Source organism: Motacilla alba, chromosome 1A (genome assembly GCF_015832195.1).
Source record: "Motacilla alba alba isolate MOTALB_02 chromosome 1A, Motacilla_alba_V1.0_pri, whole genome shotgun sequence".
Taxonomy (NCBI): Eukaryota; Metazoa; Chordata; class Aves; order Passeriformes; family Motacillidae; genus Motacilla; species Motacilla alba.
Genome location: NC_052031.1, coordinates 59,047,948 through 59,073,941, shown reverse-complemented (window position 1 = coordinate 59,073,941; position 25,994 = coordinate 59,047,948). Strand labels below are relative to the sequence as shown.

Here is a 25,994-nt window from a genome sequence, read left to right as displayed (position 1 = left end):
CCAACATCTCCAGCCAGCACACACACACACACAGAGCCCTGTGCAGCATCTTCCCCATCCACATCTCCCGAACACAAACAAAGCCACTTTCACTTGGGGCACTGAAATTTAATTAATTGGATATATTGAGCAAATGAGTGAGCTTTGCAGTGTGGAAGATGCCTCTCCTGAGGCTGCAGAAAGAGCCTGCCAGCGTCCTGGGGACAGAGACAGCGCAGGGAAGTATCAGACATTGCATAAGCACAGGCACACGTCATCGCTCATTCCCCCTGTCCCGGCCAGCGCTAGCTCAGACCCCTGCCAGCCACGGCCAGGATCTATTCCAGCTATTCAGAGGCGGCTGGGCGCCCAAATAGGGGAGCGGGGAGGGGAGGCCCAGCCTGGGGGTGTTCCTGGGGACAGACATGGGGCCTGTCCCAGCACCCAGGCAGTGCCTCCAGGGGCCCCCCAGCCCCTGCTTGTGCAACCATTACCCCACAGTTTAGAAGCAGGGGGAGTAGGGCGGAAAATGTGGTTTTTCCAGACTTTACCAACATATTTTCCTTCTTCTAAGGAAAGAAGTATGGCCTGGTGGTCAGAGGGCTGGGCAGGAGCTGCCATCACACACCACCTGGGCCAGCCTGGGCCTCTCGTCCCCTGAGGCAAAGGCGCCCTTTGCCTCTTCATTCCATGCACGCACGGGCGGTAAGGAAGCGATACTCTCCAGTCACAAGGGAGGAATGGAAGGGTAGTGGCATGGAAGATTGCATCACATTCAATAACAAAATTATCAGGATCATAAGAAAATCAAAGCCAGCTGGGAAATAGAGAAAACCTCTTGTTGCAGGGCCCAGCACTGGACACTGCACGAAGGCCGGGAGTGAGAGACGCACACAAGCACTTGCAATAGCTTAGGTTAGTAAATACCTTTGAGATCATCAAGTCCAACCCAGCACTGACAAGTCCAACACTGAACCTGGTCTTTAAGTGCCACATCTTCACATCTTTTAAAAATCCCCAGGGATGGTGACTCAATCCCTTCGTTAGACAGCCTGTTCCAGTGCTGGACAACCCTGTTGGTAAAGAAAATTTTCCTACTATCCAATTTAAAATCTCCACTGGGGCAACTTGATGCCATTTCCGCTTGTCCTTGCGAGAAGAGACCCAACCCACATTGCTATGACTTCCTTTCAGATAGCTGTACAGAAAGCAAGAAGGTCACCCCTGCGCCTCCTTTTCTCTAGACCAAACAACTCCAGCTTCCTCAGCTGCTCCTCATAAGATTTGTGCTCCAGATCCTTCACTACCTCTGTCGCCCTCCTCTTGACTTGCTCCAGCACCTCAGTGTCTTTCCTGTCATGAGGGCAAACATCGGATTCAAGATGTCACCTCACCAATGCCACATAGAGTACTTTAGGCCCTGAGGGCTACCCAGAGGTAAACCGCAAGCTCAGGAGCTCAGAAATCAAAATCTGCATTCAGGAATTTCAGGCGTTGAGATTTTTTCCGTGCCTGTAAGGCACCTGTGGCGCATGGCCACACAAGACCCCGCTGCCAGGGACCAACCCAGGGACCAGCCCCTCTCAGCTCAAGCAGGGAGACCCATAGGGAGGAAAACCCTCCTGGAGCTAAATGAGTCTGTTTGGCTCTAGGGAAACACAGGTACAGAGCCAGAAAAATAATCAGGGGAACCTTGTACTGCTTATCAGTAATGCATAACTCCAGAGCCAGTTAGGACTACATATACATAGATTTATATACATGTGTAGGTGTGTGTGTGCTTGTGTGTCTGTGTGTATTAAATATAGATAATTTTTTTAACACAGCACCGTTGGCTGCGTAACATTTCGGATGAGCATCTGCTACAGACCATCTGGGCTAGGAGGGAGGGAGACCAAAACGCCATGGGACTCTTGAGGAATTTGAAACTTGCAGCGGATTTTACACAGAAAGCTGTTGCATAAGGGACACTGACAAATGTGTGGTATCAGGAAGGTTCTTTAACTAAAAGAAGGAAAAAAGAAGAAACAGAAGTGATCCTAAAACTGCTGCTTCCTGTGGGGGTTGGAGCTGGCTACAGATGACAGGACTGACTTCACACCACTTTTATTCAGCATCGTGAAATGAAACCAAACCAAATTGCCAGGACATCAGGCAATTCAGGCATCAGTGTGCCAGAAGATCAAGCACTGAACTGATGATGCCCCAATGAACTGAAAGTGGTACCTGGCGTTCAGCAGGTTAGCACAGAGTGTATTTTGCTTCCGTCAAAAAAAAAAGCACACCAAAGCCACACAAGTTTTAATTCATTAAACTAACATACAAGAACAAATGGTTCCTGGGTAAAGCATTCCAATATCCTTCTAACCAAGACAGCTTCACATTCATAATGTTTATGTGCAGATAGAATCTCAACCACTTCCCTGGGCAGACTGTTGCAATACTTGACAGCCCCTTCCACAAAATTTTTTATCATATTATTCAATCTAAACCTATCCTGGTACACCTTCAGGCCATTTCCTATTGCTTGTTACCTGGAAGAACAGACTGACCCAACCTCCTTTCAGGTAGTTGTAGAGATCACTATGGTCTCCCCAGAGTCTCCTTTTCTTTAGGCTAAACAACCCAGCAACCTCAGCCACTCCTCCCAAGATCTGTGCCCCAGACCTTCAGCAGCTTCTGTTCTCCAAAGACTAAAGTTTTACAAACTAGAAGATTTTATAAATCAAGGCTCACAACAATCACATCTTATGCAATATCAATACAAAGACTCAGACATGCCAATACTAAAAACATCAGATTTTCAGAATTGCTAAGCATCCTCCTCTCTGTACCTCTATTTTTATTTTTTTTTCTAGTTGCAAGAGCTGCAAAGTCTAACAAAGGAAACTAAAGAACATGAAATATGTTTGAGTTTGCAGAGTCCGCAACCTTCCCCAGAAAAGCGCTGGGTGTGCAAAAACAGCTAGGGATTTAAAAGCACTGCTCTGTTCTACCAACAAGTTGTGGCTTCAGATGGCTTTGGAGGATCTGGCCTTCAGCGAGTCAAAATGAGCATGGCTGGCACTAATGCCAAAGGAGAAGAACTCAGTATTTCTGGGATTTCTGTAAGCTGAATTGCTCCTGTGTTGTAACAGTTGCAAGCATGCACACCCTGGGAACTCAAGCATAGGACAGTAGAGAGAAATAGCTCTTCTTTTGGAAAGAGCAGCTGTCCCTCTTTTCCCCACTAACTTATTTTTATTTTTCTAATAATGCAATAAAAATATTTAGTGACATTTCAAAAGGTCCAGTAGGGTACCATTTTGTGAAAGGAACACAGTAGACCGTTTTACAGAAAGACCTAATAGTTTTGTTCCATGAAAGGGTTCCGTTACACAAGCCTCCAGTTTGAGCTTTATGGGGACAGCCAGCCACACCCAGAAATGCCTGCAAACAGATGGAGATAATAGAAATTTAAATGGACCATCCAGCTTTTAACATAATTCCCATATGTGCTATTCTACAAGTCACCAGGTGGGTGGGATGGGGGGAAGAAGTAGAAGACATCATCAATCTTCCCATCCCGCCTACAGTGCTTCAATCTCCAGTGTATGTAGCTGCAGTTAGACCTACTCCCCTACTCACAGGATTTGTTAAACCAGCCAGAAAAGGTCAGGACAGAACATGGAAATAGATTTAAACCACATTCCCAGGGTAATAGCAATTCAAATTGCATATTCCCTAACTAAAATGAAAATATTAAATAAAAGCAGTGACAATCTGATATGCTTCTAAAGGTTTAGTGCTCTAGCCACTCTTATTTAAGCAGATGATTTGTCTGATCCTGAAGTAAATTCATTCTTAAAAGTTCAAGCAGTAAACAAGGATATATGTTGATTATCAGCCTTTCTTGATGTGTAGAAATTTGTATTCCTGGATTTTTTGTTGATAAGATAGAGGCTCTACACACAGTGCTGTACCCACAGGAATAAAAGCTGGACAGGACTTTTCACACCACATCACAGTATTGTCAGGCAATGCATTGTATTATCAGATAACACCATGACTCTGCACCTCCAAGAGGGGCAACGGGGCCAATAAGCAAATGGGCTACAGACCCAGCCAAGGGCTGTGAAATCTCTCACTGCTAAGGGATGTCCATGCACATGTTCAGCTGTTCTCCTGGAACACTCTAAAGTTGGTGTTTTGTTTAGGGAAAAAGTCCAGCATCTAAGGAGGACTACAGAGAGGATCCCTACCAGGACTTACAAGAACCACAACACAGACCTTCTGAAGTCTTCAGTGATAAGACAAAAATACACAAGACCCAAAGACACAACTGGAGAGCAGAAGAGGAATGTGCACAGCTCCCCATCTTGTCCTTCAACACTCCAATTCCCATGGCAATGAGTCTTTTCTTCCCAAAAACAAGAGCACACTTGTGAAACTGGTGCAGGAGCACCAGCAGCATGCCACCTCTACTGACACACATAAGCTTCATCCTTGGCAAGATAACCTCTCGCAGCAAAAAGGTCCTGTGGTCATTCAGCCTCTGCCAGTGGTGGCACAAGAGCACACCTGCGAGCCTGTGATGAGGAAGAGCCCTGGGGATGTTGAAGAAAGGGACAATATTTCACCGACAGCCACCCGGAACACCCCAGGTGCTTTTTGTATCAGATACCTATCTAGCCCCAGGACACCTGAACCCTTTAGTCACTGCCCAAAAACTCAGATAAACAAGTTCTAGAAAAATATCCAGAAAAATAGCCCTGGTTTAAGATAACATCGTGCCAGACACCTGCAGGACTATCACTCTCCTAAAGGCAGCAGCAGGCCTTCACCCCTGCCACTCCTGTTCTCAGGAAGGGACAAGGTGCCTAACTCGCCTTCCTGGGCAGGGTTAAGCTAAAATACCGGTGCATAAAAGCCCAGGCACCTCTTCCCATGAGAGTCCCCAGCAGAGACACGAAAGGCACAACTGGAGGCAGCAGTATGGACAAGCAACCCTGTGCAAAGACAGACCAAGTGTGTGCCCAGAGCGGCTTCAGGCCTGCCGCAGCCAAAGCACAAACACAGAGTTGTTGTCCTTGGAAAGAGGCGAGAGCATCCCCGCAATTCACCCCACCAAGGTCCCAGCCATGCTCTCACACTTTATATTTAACTACCAGTAACCGATGTGCTAACCCCTCCCTGGATTTACATCATCCCTTCGGCAGAACAAAACCACATGGATTCAACGGGCTTCGGTTAAAAGTTAAGCACACACGCACGGCTCAGGGTCCCAGGGTCTCTAAAGCCGGACTTTCGGCGCTGAGCGCTGCCCCTTCCCCTCGCGATGCAAAGGGAACACAGAGCCGTTTGTTGGGAGCGCGCTCGCCGCGGGCGCGCAGAGCGGGGGCTGTGCGGGCACGGGGGAAAGCAGAGGTGGGCTCCCGCTGCAGGGGAGCTGTGCTCCATCTGCCTTTCACACGGATTTCTGAGGCTCTTTCTTCCTTCGGCGCGGCTCGTCCAAAGCACATAAACACGGAAAGTGAGACATTTCTGAGCAGAGGCAGAGCGGCCTCATGGCCCTGCGGAGAAAGAGCAATAACCCCCGCCTGTCCCCCCTCCGCCGCGCACTCCCCGGCTGAGTCCCAGCCCAGGCAGCGGCTGGCAGGGATCCAGCCCACCCGGACACCGCGCCAGGAGCCTGCAGCTGCAGGAATGTCTAGGACCGGGTGCACGCAGCTTTTTTTAATTGCATGCCTCTGCTTCCACCGTCTCAGACTGCCCTGGCTGGGTATATTTTGGGGTCGGCTTCTTTTTGGTCTTTCTTATTTCTTTCCCAAGTTCTACTTTTAAGTGGATGGGGAAGGGGAGGGGCAAGGGGAGCAATTATAAGGCAGCCTATTGTGATGGAATGTTCCTCTGCCTGTTCCTAGACTTTGAAGGGATGCTCTCCGGCCTAAATGACCACAATCTTATCATATTCTCATTTTTGGGTAACACTTGGGTTTTTTCAAACTCTGAGAAACCATTTTTCTCTGTTGATAGCGGTGAAGAAAGCAGGGATCTCAGACAACACAAACCAGTGTGAACAAAGCTGAAAGAACACATGTCAGAAAACCTCGATGTGCCTGAAAACCCACATGCAGGAAGGAGTGTTATAACAATATCAAGCTATGAAACATACTTTGGCAACCTATCTTTAACAGCTCAAGAGTCTAAATGCTGCTCATATCCATTGGATGAGAGCACATCTTGAAAACTGAGCAAGTTCTGGCAAAGTCACATGCAAACTACTCGGCTACGCCAGCTCTGTCATTAAAACTCAGGCTGAGCACAACAAAGAAGCAACATTTCAACTGCAAGACTCAATTTGAAGCCATCACACCCGACTGCAAGTGCAGAAGGAGTTCATAAATATGCAATTTCTTATAGCCTGACTTTCCATCCTGTCTGTTTCACCAAAAGGTGTGGTTCAGCATCTTGTCAGCATCCCACAGCATCAGTAGACCACGCAAAAGGCCACCACCAAGAAAATCCTAGTATTGCTGTGTCACTGGAATACCGAGATAAAAATGGTTAACAGCCATAAACTGCAGAGACACGTGCCCTTCTGCCAGAAACTTTTTGGTTTATTCCTCATATTCAACAGAAAGCACCATCCTTCCCAGAGGTCACTGTTCTCTCAGCTTCACTCCACATCTGCTGCTCCAACCAGTTCCACCAAGATGGATTCGTGGGTTATTCAAGCCAACAGAGACCACCTTGGCAGAGCAGTAGGAGGGAGCTACTCCAGGTTCAGTTATGCCAGCAGCTCTGAAGTGGACAGCCAGAACACCTAACCAATGGTTCATTTCTTGCTCTGCCTCCCACGGGTGATTTCTGCTTTATTTCTACCTGCTTGGTCAATCAGAACTGACCTCATTTAAGAGATCAGTGGGATTCCACAACTTTGGAGCAGCAGCAGCCCAAGCACTCAGCCCTGTACAACTCAAGCAAAATTTGGATTTCTTTTTTCTCTCCACCTCTCAGAACTGCATTGTTTACAGCAGCAGCTCACCTCACAGCCTATTTCTCCTTGGAAACATAAGAGAATGTAAAAATATGTAAGTAATTCAGTGTTTTCATGCAGAATCTTACAGTGACATGATAAAAAAATCATACATTCTTCCTGCCTCATCTGGTGTGTGTAAGTCTTTATAAAATGAGACATTATGATGTAGGCTGTTTAGGCTGCTTCATCTAAATCATACTGCCTTGCACAGAGCACTGCTCCCTTTACAGGTATTACAAATGACAGAATTTGGTGATTTAATTGCAACAATTAGACCATTCTGGCTGAGGTCAGGTGCACAGAACTTCACTGAAGTGAGAAATGCACTCCATTAAAAAAAAAAAAATTCTTGCAGCAGATCTTTGCCAACAATATGGGCAACTGTTCATTTTCTGTAATTATTCCATAAAACACAGTGAGGTATGTTAGCATCTATTTTCCAGATAAGGTAGTGCAAGAAGTGACTTCCTCAAACTACAGCAGCATTTGGCATTGAAAATGCAACGAAAACTTGAGTATTCCTGTAAGGGATCTGCAAATCTACCTATTCCCATATGTATAAGTCTGGAAAAGAGATTCTCTGTCTTCAGCCTCAAGAAAAACCAAAACTGTAGAGACAACAGACATCTTTAAGAGTTCTTCTTAAATCCATGGAATGAGCAATTTTTGCTCTATCAAAGACTTCACAATTTTTTTTTTGTGTGAAGATGCACTTTGAAGTCCAATTTCACTAAATTGTCATGCCATGGTCATAGGACAGGAAAAAAAGCTGATTGATCTGGACATCTTGTCCAAGTTTGCACTGTGTAGCTGTACTATCTCCAGGGTGAACAGCTCTTTCCTAGAGAAGAATGTGTGGTTTGTGTGGTTCCCTATCTTTATGATCTCATGGATTAGCCTGAAATGCCTTGGGCTACAGTGCATCCTGACCAGGACATACTGTCTCTTATAATGTTGCAACAACAAAATTTAAGTGCCGAGTAGGTTTCGCAGGCTACTCTCCCCCACCCTGAGTCACCAAACGGCTGGAGGTGTCAGAGTTGCCATAAATCAGCAAAATCCTGCAGGCTGTACTGACAGGACTGCCACTGCAAGCTCTGGGAGGGCACTAGCAACTCTGTTTCCTCCAAAACCTGTGCACACTTTTGTTACAGCACACACACAGGACTATTCAACCCTTCCTACTGAAGGGAACATCTGCTTCTGGCATGTAATGTTCCCAAATCCCACCAAAAAAGATTACTCTAGCCACGTACTTCATGATGGCAACAGATCAGCCTCAAACTGAGCAATCCACTCATCTCTGGCCATCTGCCACCCACCAGACACAAAATACCTGACTTTGTTTCTTACTACAGAAACAATCCAGCCATGCTTTAGCAATTGGAAAATAAAATTCAGCTGAAGTTCTTTTGGCCTGACCACTACAGTGGGTTTGGGTTTTTTTTCCCCTATCTTCCATATATATAGTTGTGGCAGCAGCAGTAAAACATTCTTTGAGCCGCCCTCCCGCGGCTGAATCTGTACCCACCCACACCACAGATGTACTCAGAGGTACAAACCTCTCCCTCCCTATTTACACAGCCTGACAAGCCTGGGATACCAATTTGGTGCAGAGCTGTTGGTGCTCCAGCCCTCCCACAAGATCCCAAATTTGTGTCTCAGGTGCAAGGCAGCACCTGTGCAAAGTCTGAGGACCAGGAGGAGCCATGTACATCCCAGATTCCAGAGCAGCACACTTCCTGTGTTGCCCAAGATCATTGGGGGATCAGAGCAGGCAGGTAACTATCAAAAACTCATAACAGGAATTATTTCATTCTTATCGAGTTATTAAGTCACATTTTAGGTGCTGCACATACAAGAGTAGATTTCAAAACGTTTCACACTTCCATGTTTTCTTCTTCACATATGCTTCCATCTAGCAAAATCCCACCACATTAATGAGCAAGATCTTTACCTTCTTGGTGGTTATGCATAATCCTAACTAAGCAAAACATGCACCCTCCACTTAAATTTCTTCAAGTTACTTAAGCAACATTAGTTAAACATTATTTCGCTAATGTGCCAGTGCCACATTCTGATGTATTCTGCTTTGGATGGTGCACTCCCACTCTTTTCCCAAAATACAGAAACTGTCTCCAAAATACTGCACACCTCCAAGAAAAACAACACACCAGAGGACAGATGACAGTTTCTTGTTAAGGCTGAGTACACTCCTTCCCCTGTTGAAGAGGGAATCAAATTTGGATCTCCTGAGGTTTGCATCACTTCCTGGTAAGGGCACATTTTTGTCTTCTTTTTTTCCCCATCTTTACACCTCCTTCAAACCTCTCCAAGCCCAGCCAGAATCCAAACCAAAGTGGCTGAGCCAGTTTGTCTTCACTTTATCAGTCAGCCTTTGACCAAAGCAAGCAACCCAGACTTCGCAGAAGTGCCTCTGACCAGCAGGCCCAGCTTCTCACAGTGGCATCGATACACACAATCATGTCTGCCAGGGAAAGACAGAAAAGCACAGCCTGCAGATAAAGATTCTGCTGCTAAGTCACAGGTTCAACATGCATATACTAGAAATATGGAGCAAGAGGAACCCAGCCTCCTCTTGTTTTAAGTGAAATTACAGACAGTTTCTGTTTTCTTAAATCTCTTCCTGGTCCAACTAGTCTTTATTAAATTTTTACTCTCAAATTCTGTCAAACTGACTGTTGGTTCAGTCCATGCCCTGTCCCTTAGTCTGAGCAACCCTGAAGAGCTCTCCAAAGCTTAATCTGGAAAGGGAAGAGGTTCTCCTATTAAAACATATTCAGCAGGAGCTGGCTGGTCTATGTTAGATACACAAAAACCTTACAATGGGAGTTTCAAAAGACCACCAGCATCTACCAGCAAGGTAAGGAGCAGAAGTGACGCTCTCCCACACTGTATGGTTTCTAGGGCAGGAGTTGGCTGAAAAAGCACACATTTCTCGGTTCTTCTTAATCTCTTTTCCCCTTCCCTGGATCCCCTTAACAGATCCTCTGGCTATACCCTTTTCCAGTAAGATAATGGAAACCCTTTTTACTCCCGATCGTGGTTACACTTGTGCCCTTTCATATGAGCCTGCCCACCAGTGTGAGAAACTGTGCACTAGGCTATAGTGAAAAAACCAAAATGAGGCAGAGATGTTCCTCACATAGAACTATTTTTAAAATTGACATTTTATAACTTTTTTTTTTCCTCCCGGCCAGAGAGGGATTGAAAAACCCTCTCCTTCCTCCCAACCTTATTTTCCTGTTTGGTTTTCAAAGGAACACCACCAGGACACAAAGACTATTTGCTAAAAAGGAGACTCTGAGAAGTTACCAGTGACCTCGAGCATTTGAATATACTGTCTGCAGTTACACTGACCATAAGGTCCTAAGGCTCCCTGCTCACTCCCTGAGTGGGGAACATCCCTGTTTGGCTTGGCTCAGCTCTCTGAAACGCTGCGTCACTAACTGGAAACAGGCAGGTTTGCAGGGAGATTCCAAGAAAAAGCCCAAAGGAGCAGTGCAACCACAGGCACCACTCCTCAAACCAAATCAGGGGAAAATACAGGATGCTAAAGGAACCAGGTCTTTGCTTGGTCCCTGGCTAAGCTAACAAAAGAAGGTTTAAATTTCTCTGTGTTGCAAATAACCACAGTGAGGAACCTGAAAGTGCTGGTTACATTAATTGTGCCCTTGTACTTCAGAGAAATCCTTGACAATCTGTTTAGAGACAAAAAAACCCAACCTCCTCCCTGCTGCTATGAGACAGCACCAGGCCATGTGTAACCTCAGGGCTGCTTCTACACCAGGCTCCTCTTCCCTCCAAAGTCTGGAAGATCAGCTCCTATGTGAGTACAGCTCCAGTCCGAGATGTGTCAAAAATCTCTGCTCAATGCAAGAGCTCTGAAGCAAAGCATCACCCAGACACATTTGAGATTGTCACAGCACTGCCTCAAAGCTCACACACAGTGCAGCATCTGCCAGTGACTGAGCTGGTCAAAGAGCTGTTTCCCAGCACCAGCACAGCCATCTCTCTTTGGCACATGGTGCAGACCTCTGATGTGTGAGCCTGGGCTGCACACAACTCATCACATTTCCTAACCCCATCTGCCTCACGCTGCTTCACACCCCTACTTGGTCCAGGTTTTCTCAGGCATTTGCTCACTCACTTCATATCATCTCCACAGAATTCTGACTCCCATTTTTCCCTGCTGCTTGACTGAACTGATGGGATGCAGCCTGCCTGCCTCAAACACCACACCTCTTGTTGGAGATCTCAGCAGAAGTGGGAACTGAGATTTTTGGGACACCTGCTGGAAAGTGCCTTAAGAGGGCTCAATTAAGAGAGGACATGTAAGTCAAGAGACCCCTCAAAGGCCTTCTGGCAGTACTCTGAAAAGCCAGGCATGTCCTGTCCTGTGGTTCTACTGCCACAGGTTACCTTTGCACAGCAGAATGACGAAGGCAGTCACAGGAGAACTTGCCTCACAAATTAAGTGGTGCTGAACAATCAGCATTGCTCTTTTTTTCCATCCCCAGACAGGCTCTGGAGGTGACTCCCAGCAGCACGTAGCTTCAGCCTCTCCTGGTGGAGCCTGACCAGCCTGACAGGATCATCAGGCTGAGGAGCTTCATTCCTTGCCAGACATTCTCCAGGAGGCACTCCATGCTGAGCAGGCCAGGAAGGGGCCACTCCACGAGTGCAGCAGCATTCCCCCACACACCACCACCACACCACAGGCACACTGGGACCTCATGCCACAAGAAGAAGCAACACTGCTTTAGAAAAGATGGGCACTCTCCTGGTCATTGCTGTGTTTCCAATACAGCTTCTGGACACTTTCAAGCCACATCTGTTGTCCACACTATACTAGAATAAAATACTTTTGCTTCTAGCATATTCCAGAGAAAAACCAAAACATCATTACCACTACAAAAGGTTATGCCATGTCGTGGAAGCAGTTTAAGGCAGTATCTTCTGTCTACCAGCTGCCTAAATACAGAGATGCCAAGGGAGAAAAATTATTTGCCCTTCCCAAATGTCCCAGGCCCTCTCTTCCTCATGTTTCAATTTGCATGTCAAAATTAAAGACTCTTTCCCTATAAACGATGAGGAGACTGACCCTGGATCACAGAGAGACCTCCAGGCTTGTTAAAATGCTGCAGAAGCTCTGGACAGGCACTAATGAGGTAAGGCCTGCCACAGCCAAAGGATTTTAAGCTTCCTCCAGATGATGGTGTAGAAAAGTACAGGCGTGAAGTTGATGCACAGAGGCAAAGGCACAAGAACAGTCTTCCACTGTTAAACACTGGGGTAAAAGTTGTCATATCAACCACCACCTTCCATTACTTACACCTTTAAAATGAAAGCTACAAACTTTGATTTTTTATCTGTATATTTATCCTATCTTCTCACACACTCCCTTCTTCCTCATACCTCACCCTAACTGCCTTGTTTTCTGCTTTTCCTCTGCCCTTGCCCTGTCAGGGTTGAAGACCCTTGGCACACTGGCACCCATCACGTGTGTTTTACCCACTCTTTACAAGGCCACCTTTGGTACTCAACTTCAAGAGGGAATATACATAAAGGTGGCTCTGTATTTTGGGACTAACATCTTTTTCCTAGCAGAAATCTTATCCTTCTCCATCTGCCTTGCATATTTTCCTCCTTTATAAGTGCCAAGAGGTGTCATGATAAACACAAGCAGTTCAAAAACAGTTTGAAGCAATTAAAGCACTTATTTAAACTCCACTGAAATCAACAGTTCAGGAAAATGACCAAATGCTGTGATGCATGTGATGTATGTTATGCCTTGAAATATCCAGAATCAATAGACCCAGCAATAAAGTTTTATAGCATTTCAAGCTGGAAAGGACTATGAAACCTTCCTAATCTCCCCTGTCCTAATCCACTGTTTCCATGAGGTACTCTTATATAGGACCTGATAATTTGTTGAAATATAACTGCCAGAAGAGAACATGGGTGTGCCTCAAAGATTGAGGAATGAGCATTTTTCTTAAGTCAAGCATATTTTAGCACTTTTTTGTTATGCATTCCAAGTCTTGATTTCCAATATGTATTCACCTGTCCCATAGGTAGGCACATCTTTCTTTTCCTAGTCACATAGTTTTGTTTCCAGATCGTGGATGAAAACCTTGAGAAGCCTCCTGTCTGGCACCTGTTTGCAGAACCAAATAAATCTATCCTCTGACACCAATTCTCCGTTAGCAATACTTTGAGTCAGTCCTTTAATTCCATACACTTTGTGGTACAATCTTTCAGCCAATACAATGAAATAAACAGCCAGTCGCTTGCAAAATTTCTCCATTTACTATCTTTTTTTTTTCATGTCAAAGAATGCAACCAGGTTTGTCTGACCATATCTGCTTTCTATTAAATTCTACCTACTAGGGTTAAATCCTATCAGTATTATTGCACTCTGTAACAGTGGAATACTAAAAGTTTCCAAGTATTTTTACGTATTTTTGGTACCAGGATCTCCAGTGCATAGTTTTAATTTCCTCCCCTTTACTCTACTAATTGAATATTTTCAGGTATGATGTCATGACCCAACAAAAATCAATGTCAACAAGCCAAACTTCCCCTCTGGGACCTTCCAGCCTATCTGGATTTCCAGTTATCTAGATTTATTAGTTCCAAGGCATTTTGTAACCTGATTACTGACAGTGGCTAATTTTCACATGACACCATTTAGAGAAGTCTCCTTTCTACCCTTACACTTGCCAACATTTTGTTTTCCCCTTGGATATTCCTTGCTGATCTTCATCAGTTTCTCTTTACTTCACATTGATTCTTTTTTACCCTTCTCTAGCCTGTAAGCATTAGATTGGACAAAAAGAGAAAAGGTACCACCAGAGGACATTAGCAGTTTAAAAATGGCACAGCATAATGATAGCTTAATATTCATAATCCCCTTTATGATAATTTTAATCCAAGCACAAAGCTCTGAAGGGATCCTCCTGCAAGTACAGAAATATTCATTATCTGTGTGTTATGAGAACCACAGCTGAAATCAAAGTTTTCAGACACTCTATTCTGGTTCTATTACTGAAAATGACATTACATACATCCCATGAAACTGAGAAAGATGCCTCAAGAATAGTAATGTTAGCTTAATATAAACTGTTCTGATCACACCACTTCCTCAAACTCCTCCAAACACCTGTCCACCCTTAAACCAATACATATTTAATGTTTGTAATAATTTCTCACAAACCTGCTACTTCAGCCACTTGCTTCTGCGGCTGTTCTTGGAATTCTCCCAAATTAGCCTCTTTCAGATATCCAGGTGTCAAGAACTGAAAAGTCCTCAGCCAAACTGTGACATACTGACACCTGCAAGAGCCAGGTTTTTAAGAATCTCCCCAAACCATACTTTTCAACACTTTCATCACCACAATAGCAGCAGCACCGTTAATTGCCCATCCCCAGCCACAACTCAGTCTCCTTTACACCCAGACTTCACAGCTTTCTGCACTCAATAGCTGCTTCAGAAGCCTCTTCAGTAATGCAAGTTTCTGCAGACTCTTGTTTCTTGCTTACAATTCCAAGCTCCCTTTCCCCCTTCAAATGCCTGTGAATTTGAAACAATTTCCTCAGCTCCAGTGGCTCCACCCCAGCCACCACACCATGTAACGTTCCTCTTGAGCACTAAAGCCACATCTTAAAACCAAGTAGGGCTTTTTCCCATCCTCAACTAATCTTGCCAGCAAGCTGTCCCAAGCAAGGTTCTTTTTCATTAAAGCTAAAAAAAAAGATGTTCTGGACACAAAACGCCTTTTCAAGATTTTAAATGCACTTTATTTGAAAGTTAGTGACACTTTTTGTGTTCATTTTGATCTTGCAGATCTTGGCAGTGTTTGTAGTTGAGAAAAAAACAGCAACATAAATTAAGTTCATCTTTTCCTTGTGGTTTTTCTGACATATTTTGAACAACCCAACAAACAAGCAATGGCAATAGGGAAACATTCCCAAGTCACAGAGCAAACTCCCCTAAAGCACTTTTCTGATGGAACTTTAGCTGAAATTTTGCTCTGAATTAGTACAGCCAAGTGAGAACTCACAAGTCACCCTGGGCAATTACAAAATGCTACTTTTTCCTCTTTTAATCCTTCTGGCAAGCCACAGCATCCACTGAAAGCCATGAGAAGCAAACGAGCTGAATTGAAAAAGAACTGCAAAAGCACTAAGGCTCAAGGAGGAGACAAATTTTGCATCCAGAAAGCTCATGCCTTAAAAGCAGTGCCAGAGCTCATTCCTGCCATGCCTGTTCCTGCAGGCAGTCATGCCTGAGCGGTGCCTTCCAGCGGCCGGCGGAGAGAGCCGGCTGTAGATCCTGAGGGAGCGGCACCCACGCACATCTGGAGCAGCACCCATGCACATCTGGAGCCCTCCTGCAGCTGCCAGCTCCTGCCCTCTCCCAGTGAGCCTCCCTGCAGGAGTGCCAGGAGAGAAGGGGTCAGCCAGGCAAGTAGGCACTGAATCATGTGGATGGCATTCCCTCCATCTGGAGAGGCAAGGGGGAAATGTTTCCCAGTGAGAGGAAGGGCAGATGGCTCACAGCCAGCCATAATGGACATCCCCAGAGAGCCCTCAGTCCCTGTGGCATTTCACCAGGGAGCACGCAAGGCATTAGAGCCATATGTAGGCAGTGCCAGTTTGCTTTTCTTTTCTTTTTCTAAAAAGAACCCTTCTGCTTTATGCCCTTTTTCTAAAAAATACATCTTACCAGCCTGCCTGAAAGCCCACACCACTCCCAGGCCTGAGTCACACACCCAGCCGTGCAGGGGGGAGGCACAGAGGAGGAGGGGAAGGGAGCTCCAGCACCAGGGAGCTCAAACAAGACATACCATCAGTGAGGATGACGAGGCCAGTTACACCCATGATGAGAAAAACAGATGTTTTGCAGAAAGTCAGCCGCTGCTTCATATTAGCAGTTATGAAAGTGGAGAGTTCAGACATCATATTTTCCTTCAGTCTTCATCCTTTGCTAGCCAGGACAGATCCCAGAAAGCCGAGTGTCTGGCTGCAAGAAATACTGCAGCCTTAGTTGTAAGTTCTTAGTCGTGGCCCCTCCTGAAGGCATCACCGTGTCTGTAATATCCCAGGCTTTCTAAGGCAGCCGCGCCATCACTGCTCCAGCAGTGGTGAGAAAACCCAGGACAGAAGATCAGTTCTTTGCTGCTCCTGAGTTTTGGTTCTACACGTACACAAATCTCTCCTGTGAGTACCAGAGGCTCCATAAACAAGAACACACATGTCTTCAGATAACCCCCACAAAACCAAAACATTGCAGGCAGATTACAGAAATCAACAAAAGAACCTGGTTTTTTCCTAAGACTGGGGAAAAAAAGCAGCCTTGGAATAAGCATTCTCTTGTGCACAGAATTTGCTGCAGGGATGAAGGAACAGAGATCTGATTGGTATTCAAGGACTGGAGTTTGGGGGTTTTTTTTGGTTGGGTGTTTTTCAGGTTTTAGGTCTACAAAACCTCCATGCTACTCACATGAGCTAATCCACAAGGTGGTCTCTTCCCACACCCACAGTTTCAGGGTTATCCACAAAAAGGAAATAACACAGGTATGAGGTAGCATAGACAAACAGCCTTGAAACAAACCAGTCTGCTGCCCAGCAGTGCCCTATCTCAATCTGAACAGGTCAGTGCCTCAAGTCCAGACTGCTGTAAAAGGAGCTACAGCACAGGTCCAGCTGGAATGGGGCTCAGGTCATCTCTAGCCCAGCCTTCTGCCCAAACAGGGACAACACTAAGCTAAGACCAGTTTACTCAGGGCTTTAGCCAGTCAGGTCTTAAAAACTTCCAAAGAAGGAGGTGGAGCAGTCTCCCTGGGCAACTCTCTCTCCAGTGCTCAGTTATCCTCACTGTGAAGCCCTTTTTCCTTACCAGTCTGAACCTCTCTCACTTCTGCTGATGTCCATTTCCTCTCACCCTCCTGCCATGCTGTGGTGTAAAGAGCCTGACTCTTTTTCCACTCTTTTCTACAGACCTTCACATCACAGCATCCAAACTCTGGAGAAGAGAAATGAAACTGGGTACTCCGAAGCACAGCAACTAAAAGATACTTCTCTTGCTTCACAAGTCACCATGTGCTTCAAGAATTTTGCCACAGCTGAGGACTCTGCTCATGTCCAAAATCAGGGGCAGCACTTAACATCCTTAGTGCAGAACAAGGGGAAATGACTTTCCTCCTGTCTACTGGAGATCAGCCCATCTCACCCAAACAAGCACACTTCTTACCTCTGCAGGTAACTTCAGCTGCAGCAAGAGTGATGCAGGGTCACCAAACAGCCTGGGCTCATCCCAGCAGAGCTGCAGGAGTGCAGTGAGCCCAGCTCCAGATGAGCCACTAAAGCCCATCAGGAATATTGTTCTTTTGCCCTACACTACAGGAGAGGAGCCTCCACCAACTTGTGCCCAGCATCGCTGCTCAGGACACATCCAGTCTGGCAAAGAAGGAGGCCTGAAGCTCCCTAAGACACCCAGAGCTCCCTAAGAGGTTATTAGAGCAGCCTGGTCTCTATTTCTCACCCCATATGACTGACAGATTGCATGAAAGGACAAAACCAACCCCAGCACAGCTGCAGAGGAATGTTTTTCTTTGGCAGAGAGGAGAGATGAAATGGGTGTCACGTTTTTCCATTAAATTTTTGCCTGTCACCACAGCAGAGCCAGATCACATACAGAAGATTGAAAGACAGTTAGCAGCAGATAGCAAAAAATATAGAAGGTAGTAGTTTCCAGGACACAGAGAAGGCACAGAGAGGTCACTGGCAGTATTCAGCTCCACATTTGGATGGACGGCACCTATGGGGACAGCTCTAGCAATTAAGGTCTATCCCATTTAACCACACTTTATTTTCCCACATTGCCGTCTCTGCTTCCCTACTCACCCTCACGAGAGGGAATGCTCATTATTTGGTAGAGTATGTGTATCCTTCCTACACACATTTAGCACTTCACTCAATCCAGTGACTTTCTTTTCTGCAGTTGTGATCTGTGTCTGACAGCTCGCAGACAGAGAATGAGGAAGAAGTCCCTGCTCTGAAAAGCTCAGCATCTCAGACTGAATGTGCACCTCAGCTATGCCTTGTTAAACCCCACCATTTTTCACCTGTCTTCCCTACTGCCTATTACTCACTTCGGAGAGGTGAAAGGGCAACATATTTGCCAACAAAATTGTGGCTCTAAGCCAAGCTTATTCTTTGTATGCCATTCCTTTTGCTTTTATGAAAGAAAAATAATTTAGCATCCAAGGCAGCCTCCACTTTTCACCAGCACTTGACATCATGGAAGGGTGTGGGACCATGGACCAATCCAACATCAGTGCTTCCTTGAAAATCAGGTCTGTCTGTTTTTCTGCTACATGCCCAGATCCTTCTCAAACAAGCTTTTTTCCTACTGACCCTTGAACAAATACCTCTTCCAGGCAAACCCTGTTCTTTCCAGTGACATCCAAATCAGAGTCTACTGGTATCAAATAAATACACACGTGCACATCAGGTTTGCATCTATGCACAACTCATAAATCTACTCTGACTATTCCCACTGCACATTCCTTTAGCTCAAAATGCAGTTCCACTACCCCTTCCCCAGCCCAGTATTCCTACCTGCCCTTTCACATCAGCATCAGTACCTGGGCTGCTACAGGGCAAGCTGTGTCAGGGAACTGATAAACCTGAAAGGTAATTTCTGGCAAAAAAAGTAATTTCAAAACTGGATGAGCTCACAGGCAGCTGCCACAACAGCCTGTGGTTACATCCAGGTGCAGAACTGCACTGTCAGGTCTTGTCACCCACAAAAAAAACACAGCCAGAAGGCATCTCCATGATTCAGAGAGAGATGAATAGGGAGCAACAGCACAAAATAATGTGCCCTCCTGAAAACACAGACTTACAGCTCTACTGTGAGAGCACCCCTCAGGGACCCACCAGGAACCTATTTCTCTTGGAAAAAGGCAAGATGCTCTAGGGAATCACAGGAGTTAAAGGGGAGACCTTGTAAGCTCAGGGTCGGCACCCAAGACAGCCTGTGACAAATGCCACCAAGCCAGGTCAGACACTCTGTGTCTGACAGCAGTTTTACATATCAGTAATTGTTAATCTCACCCACAAAATGATCCTTCTCCAGAAGTGAGAGAAGCAGCCTAAGACAGAGGATACAGAGATGATGGATGTTTAAACCAAGTATTACGAAGTGACTGGAAAACAGCTTTTGGGAATGCAGGGAGGAAGGTGTAGAGACAGCAGTAGGGACAGCAAGGTCTGATAACCAACACTTGGATTCAAAAAAGCAGCACCTATCTGCAAGTGCAAAGCCAGCAGTAAATCCTGCCCGGTCAGAGACAGGGGGCTGCTTTCAAAGTGTTTTCAAAGCAACAATCAAGTGTCTCAGAGGGTCCTTGTGAGCTGAGGAACCAAGAGAAAACGAGCCCACAGTGACACAGAGCTCCCAGCTCTTTGGAGGGAGGAGTAGCCAGCAAGGCACAGCACACATTGGCCTCCTCTACAGACACAGATAATCCTAAAAAAGTGAGACTGCTTCAATAAAAAGCTAGTCCCCATCCCATGAGAGGGGAAATTCACTTAGCCCTAGCTAAGAAAGGACTCTTCACATTGCAAACAAAGACCTGCAAAGAGCACAAGTTCCCACCAGCCCTGTAGATAAGTTGAACAACTCCAGACACAGGAAAGCCCTGTCTGGTAACACCATAAGTGAAATTCCTTTAGCCCTGCTATCGTGCACAACCTGCTCCATGCATAAGGACTGGCTTTCCAAAGGAAACATTTACAGAGCACAGTGCACAGCAGTCACGTCCATTAGGAAAAAGAATAAATAGTGGGTTTGTACATTATGTTGGCTCATTCCTATCTACCACGCTTCAAAGTTGGTCCCAGGACAGACTTACATTTTTTCCAGCTCCTGTCTTCACTGCAGATCAAGCACTTCACTATACAGTTACAGCCAGCAACTCAATACCCCCATTTTTCTAATTTTAACTGTCAGAAAACAGCAGGGTAAAGTTTCAAGGTCTCCTACTTGTGTTTATCTCAGCTTTTAGAGGAACTGTAGATCAGTTAGACCCATTACAAGTAAGTGACATGTGTCTTGGCAAACTGGAATAGTTTTCTTATTTAAATTTGGGGGAAAAAACGAGGAGGAGAAATGGTTTTCAGTGCAAGGCACCATGTACAACTAATTTTGCTTTTCAGCAGTTGTGATGTTGACTTTTTTATTGATACGGAAAGTCACTGACAAAATTTAACACTACTGCTCTGTATACATCTATTTTAAAATCTCACTTTCTCATTTCCCCTCCTCACTGCAATTTTGGAAAAATCTTTACAAGTACTGACTGTACAAATATTTTAAATAAATCCAGCTGCAGGTGTATAGAGAAGAATGAGGGATTTCAGCTTTATGGTTCGTGGGCAACAGACCAAACTCCATGTGCAAATAAATGAAGTAGTTCTCCCCCTACCAAAATGAAACAAAAATTGGATCCAACTATACTGACACCAGAGAGCTACATCCAGCCACCACACAATAAGATACAGCCAGCTCCCCATCCACACCCGCTGCAGCAACCGCAGCTTTCAATTAAATGCACACAGACTGTAAAAATCAAGCCCTGTCATCCATTAAAATAACGACTGCCGTACTCCAAAAGCTCGAGGCACTCCCTGGCAGCTCATCCAGAAGCAGCTTTCCTGCAGAAGTCATTAGAAACACGAAGTAGCAGCAACCATCGTTTCTGTGGCAGAGGAAATGAGTCACCAGGCGAGCACTGCTGAGGTTCAGAGGTTTGTGATGGGGAGGAAAGAAGGCCAGCTCAGAGCTTCCCGAGCTCATCTTAGCTCGGGAATCACAACCCTGACCATTAACCTTCACATTTGGTTTTGCTTTCACCGGGAGACAGAAGCTTGGTAGCTGCAGCCTGGAACGCCCCCTCCTCTCATTCCAACCTACACTACAGCCCTGACCCAGGGCTGAGCTGCCCAAAGCATCTCCAGCAACATGGAAACAGGATCAGGATCACAGGCCTCAGACACCACTCAGGCAACAGCAGAGACATTTCACTAATTTCAATGCTTTCATGAGTTCTGAGTTCAACGGGCAGGCTCTTTAACAAAAAACCCATTTGGGCTACTTGGCATTTGAAGTTACCTTCCAGTTACCCACTCATCCAAACACCCAGGACATGACATCTAGGAATTTAATCCCAAATATCTGAGCCAGCTGCTGTCCCCCCATACCTGTAGGGCAGCTGCAGTTCTACACGTGCCATGCCAAGATCACATCCATGCCTGCAAGCCACTGCATTTGTTACCATGTGGAAGCAGCAGCCCATGTGTTAAAATAGCCATGAAAATGGGGGGGGCGGGAAATAAAACTGCCTCCTCAGTACACCATAAGGAGGTTTTAAATGTCCAAGAACCACCTGCCTTTCAGCCCCCATCCAGCAATGGGACAGGTAGCTGGAATTTCATGGCATGTTTGTCAGACTTATCCATCTACATCGGATGTGGCACTTGTCACAGAAGACAGGGTCCCAGCTGGGCCATGTCCAATCAATTCCAGTGGAGCCCCAGGGACTCCAGCAGAGTTCTCTTACTTCAGGCCCACCTGTGTGTTATGGAAAGTAACAGCAGCAGCAAGAAGCCACCTGGCCACACTCCTGCTCCCCTTGGGCAGTGGCAGGTGATGTGTTTCCCTTCTGTTCGACCACCAGAAAAAAGCACAAAGTAACAATAATAACACTAACACTAATAATAATAATAACACTGCCTTGCACAGTGCCAGCACATGGTACTACCAACACAGTCACAACAAGCTACAGCACAGCTGAAGATTATATAATGCAGACACGTGACACATACCATGAACATGCCTCTGGGAAACCTTTCAGCCTTTGCTTCCATGGGAAACCACTCTGGAAAAATAACTGCCATAAAGCTATCTGGCATCCAGGTGAGCACTGGGAGGACTTTAACGAGACTTTAACCTCCAGGACTGCTGGCTGCCAATAGCAGAGCTGAGCTCCTCAAGGCCCCACTTTCTCCAGGTACAGCTGATGATACCACTGACAGCACCAGTGGGATGAGGGAAGGGCTCCTCACACAGCTCCAGGCACTGGTGAAATCATCAGCTGTTAAAGAGAAATGTAAATCCCCAGGAGGTTGGATTTCAGCCCTGGTAATTAAGGCAGGCTGGAACAGTTTAAAATAGAGGTCAAGATTTAAGTGTATGCATACTTTCACACTTGTCTGCTAGCGTCAAATCAACAAGAGCCAGGAGCAGCCTTTTTGGTCATAGAAAGGTTAAATTTCAACTCAAAATACCCAAAAGGCAGTTGGCACGGAATTCTCACCCTCACCAGTCTGTACACACAGGTCTAACTGTGGAATGACACTGACCCTTCTTCCTGCTTGTGAGATCTCCCCTCAGCCATCATCATCTTCTCCCTCCTCCCCCTGCCAGTCCAGCTTGCGCCCCCAGGGCTGCATGACTGTCCCAGAGACTTTTCCCAAGCCCACAGTTTCCTTGGATGCAGACCTGCACATCCAGCTAAGGGGCACCTCAGGAGTGTGTGAAGAGCAGAAGATGCAGTAGGACACGTGCTCCTTGGCCGTGAGGGTGACAGACAGCAGAGGGCGTGGGCACTCCTGCAGAGGGGGCACGGGAAGGGTCTCCTCATCATCCCAATCTTTCCAGAAAAACCCTGCAGTAAGTTTGCAAACAGCAGAATAACGGGGTCAAATCAGTCCTCCCAGACGGAAAGCACAGCCCGGGAGAAGAACAGATGTTTCATCCAGAGAGCTTGTTTGTTTGTTTTGGGTTTTTCAAATGATTCTATGAAGTTTTGGCCAGAGGTAAATAGAGACCTTGTGTTTCATGGTGTCAAGCGTGGTATTCGCCTCCACATGGCAAGGCACATTCACAAAAGAAAAAGTTCAACAGGCACAAGTGTATGTGGGGGGGGGGGGGTTTCACTCTAAAGAATGTCAATTTCATAAACATTCTTTTCTTCTTTAAGGATTGCAATACCTCACTACACCTACTTTATAGCATTTAGTTGGGCTTTTTGGGCTTTTTTTTCTGAAACTTCTTTCAGAAGAATTCCAAGAACAACCAAGAGGAGAAATTGATTTAATGCTTTTTATTTGGTTTCAAGAGGGTCTCTGAAGAAATCCTAAACTTCTAAAAAGACCCAATCAGTAAGACAGCAAAGACAAACAAACTAATGTCAGTGTTACTCCCAACAAAGGTCATCACAGCCCAATATTTTACAGATCCAGCTACACACTGGCCCTTACAAAATGCTCATCATCATAGCATTCGAAGCTGAAAATCCCCAATAAAACTTGAAAACAGAAACAGGAAAACCCATTTCTATCCACCAAACAGGATGTTTTCTTTACCAAGACACACTTAATTCTCAAGCTCCTTGAAATAGGGCAGAAAAGACATATCCATGTCACTGCAGCCACAATTTCTAGCCCAAGTGTAAGATATCCTTCAAAGCACTAATTAAAGAAGACATGAGAACACTGAGCAATAAAACAAAAGAGTGGCAACTCCATTCTCATCACAAGGATCCAAACCAAGGATCCATCACAAGGATCCAAAGAGCAAAAGGAAGTATGCCAGCACAACTATAAAATGTGAAGGGGAACACTCTCCAAAGAGCCTCTCATTTCATTCACAACATTCTTGTTGATAAAGAAAAAAAGCCACAAGAAAACAGCTGTTTGAAGGACGAGCTTTCCATTGTTAAGTGCTCCTGCTGGCTCTTTTAAAAGCCCAAGCCACCATAGCACGATTGCCTTTCCCGGATGTACCAGAAGATACACATTGCGCAAGCAAGCCCAAGACTTTCAAAGACAAAGAAGCCAAACACTGTTTAAAGACTGTCAGGCGTGCAACAGGCTCGCTTCCTGCTGGAACGAGGCATGGAGCTTGTGACGGACACGATCCCGGATCAGTAAGACTACCACACACAAGAAGTAAGATTTTCCTTGTTTGCCTTACAAGACTAACGCCAAGATCAGCACAGAGGCAGGGGCTGCGGGATCACCGCTGCTCCCATGGAGAGCCGGGTGCCTCGCTCAGGGGCTGCCTATGCACATCACCCTCTTGGGTGGGAGGAAGAAACGCGGAGCCTGTGGCAGCCCCTGTCAAGCGCCATCCCTGGGGCACTGCCACATCTCAGTCACCATCCCTGGGGCACTGCCACACGCCAGTCGCCACCACCACGTTCCTCTGGGTCTCCATCCAAGCACGTGCTCGACAAGCACACCGAGCGTGGCTGCCCCGTGCCTCGCACAGCAGCGGACTGGAGGAGCCTTCCATGCCGCTGTCCCGAGGTGCTCCGGCACACTTCCACTCGGGATTTACACCGACAGGGCTTTACGGAGGTGTGTCGCTGTGCTTGCCAGAAGCCTCCTGAGTAACAGTGAACCAACAGACACATTTCTTCGGAACTGTCCTAAGTATGCGTTTTACGCAAGCCAAAATATGGGGATTCCAGCCAAAAAACAAACAACAAAAACATCGAAACTTGTGTCACTTCCTTCCTGCGCTTGGTGAGCGGGACGGAGCCGGGACACTCCGGTCCTGAAGAAGACACGGCCGGCGACTCCTGAGCGGTCGCCCGGGAGAAGCGGCAACGCCGAGGGCGCAGAGGAAGCCCCGGCCGGGCGGGGGGAAGCGGCGACGGACGGAGCGGGGGCTGCGGGACCCCGGTTACCGGGAGCCGCCGCCAGGCTCGGGGAGGAGGGAGCTGAGACCCCCCCCCCGGCGCACAAGGCACCCCAAGGCCTGCCCGAGGACACCCCGGCCCCCGGGGTGCAGCCCGCGAGGGGCGGCAGTCACGGCGAGGGGCGCGGGGAGCACCTGTTGGCCAAACCCGCCCGGTGCCGACCCCGCCGCCCGCCGGGGCACGCACGGGGAGCCCGAGCAATCCCGCCACGGCCCCCGAAACGCGGCCGCCCACGGCGGCGTCTCAACCATCCCACCCCCGGCCTCCCGGCGCCGCCAGGAGCCGCCGCCCGCCCCCGCCGCCTCTCACCGTGCGGCTCAGCAGCGTGTCGGGGTCTGCGGGCTCGCACAGCTCGCTCAGCTTGCGGTCCCAGTGCAGCAGCGGCGGCTGCTCCCCGCCGCTCTCGCACACCTCCATGGCGGCCGCAGGCACCCGCGCCGGCCCGTCGGTCCGTGTGTCTGTCGGTCGGTCGGTCCTTCCGCCGCCCCGCTGCGGACCCCGCCCCCGCCGCTGCCCCGGGCCGCGGAGCCGCGCGCTCGCCCCCGCCCCGGCGCGTTCCCTCCGCCGGCGGCAGCGCGCGGGCGTGGCCGGGCGGGTCACCCCCGCCCCGCCCCCGCCACCCCTCCCGCCAATCGGAGGCGAGCGGCGCCGGGCGCCGGCCAATGGGCGCGCGGGCTCCCAGCGGCCGCGGCCGCGAAGGTGGGAGTGGCGCGCGCGGCCAATGGCGCGGCGGAGCGGCGCGCGCGCCGGCCAATGGGGCAGCGACAAGACTGCGGCAGGCGCGCGCCGCCCCGGCCCGGCCCGGCCGCCCTCAGGGAGGGACCCGCGGCGGCCCCGGGACCGCGGCGCCCGGAGAGACGGGACGGGACAGCGCGGCCCGGGGCACCCGTTCGGAGAAGACGGGTCAGAACGCACCTTGTGCTTACCAGAACTTCACAGCTCTGGGCAGCCGCACCGAGGACGCCGGTGCCTGCCTCAGATCGGTCCCAGAGCGCTCATTAACCGGCAGCAAAAATAATCCCAGGCAACGGGAAATGCTGGTATTTTAAGACTTGTGTTCCTGCCAGGCCGGGCAACACTGACAGTCCATTGTTCTTAAAAAGTGACAAGTTGCCAAATACTTAGGATTCAAAAAGCTGGGCATTCCTCGGTGCCTGTCTGCAGCTCCGGAGCTCAGGCGCGGCCGGCTGCTG

At 47.5% G+C, this 25,994-nt stretch overlaps 1 protein-coding gene across 2 annotated transcripts in view; it reads right to left on the bottom strand.

The window, feature by feature from the left end:
* CREB3L2 (cAMP responsive element binding protein 3 like 2) overlaps nt 1-25,389 on the bottom strand; it is a 69,646-nt gene extending 44,257 nt beyond the window's left edge. For both annotated transcript variants that reach the window (XM_038153484.1, XM_038153485.1), the window contains exon 1: nt 25,111-25,389. In XM_038153484.1, the coding sequence (XP_038009412.1) occupies nt 25,111-25,218 (108 nt within the window). In that variant the 5' untranslated portion in view covers nt 25,219-25,389. The remainder of the gene's footprint in view (nt 1-25,110) is intronic.
* Between the last annotated feature and the right edge of the window lie 605 nt (nt 25,390-25,994).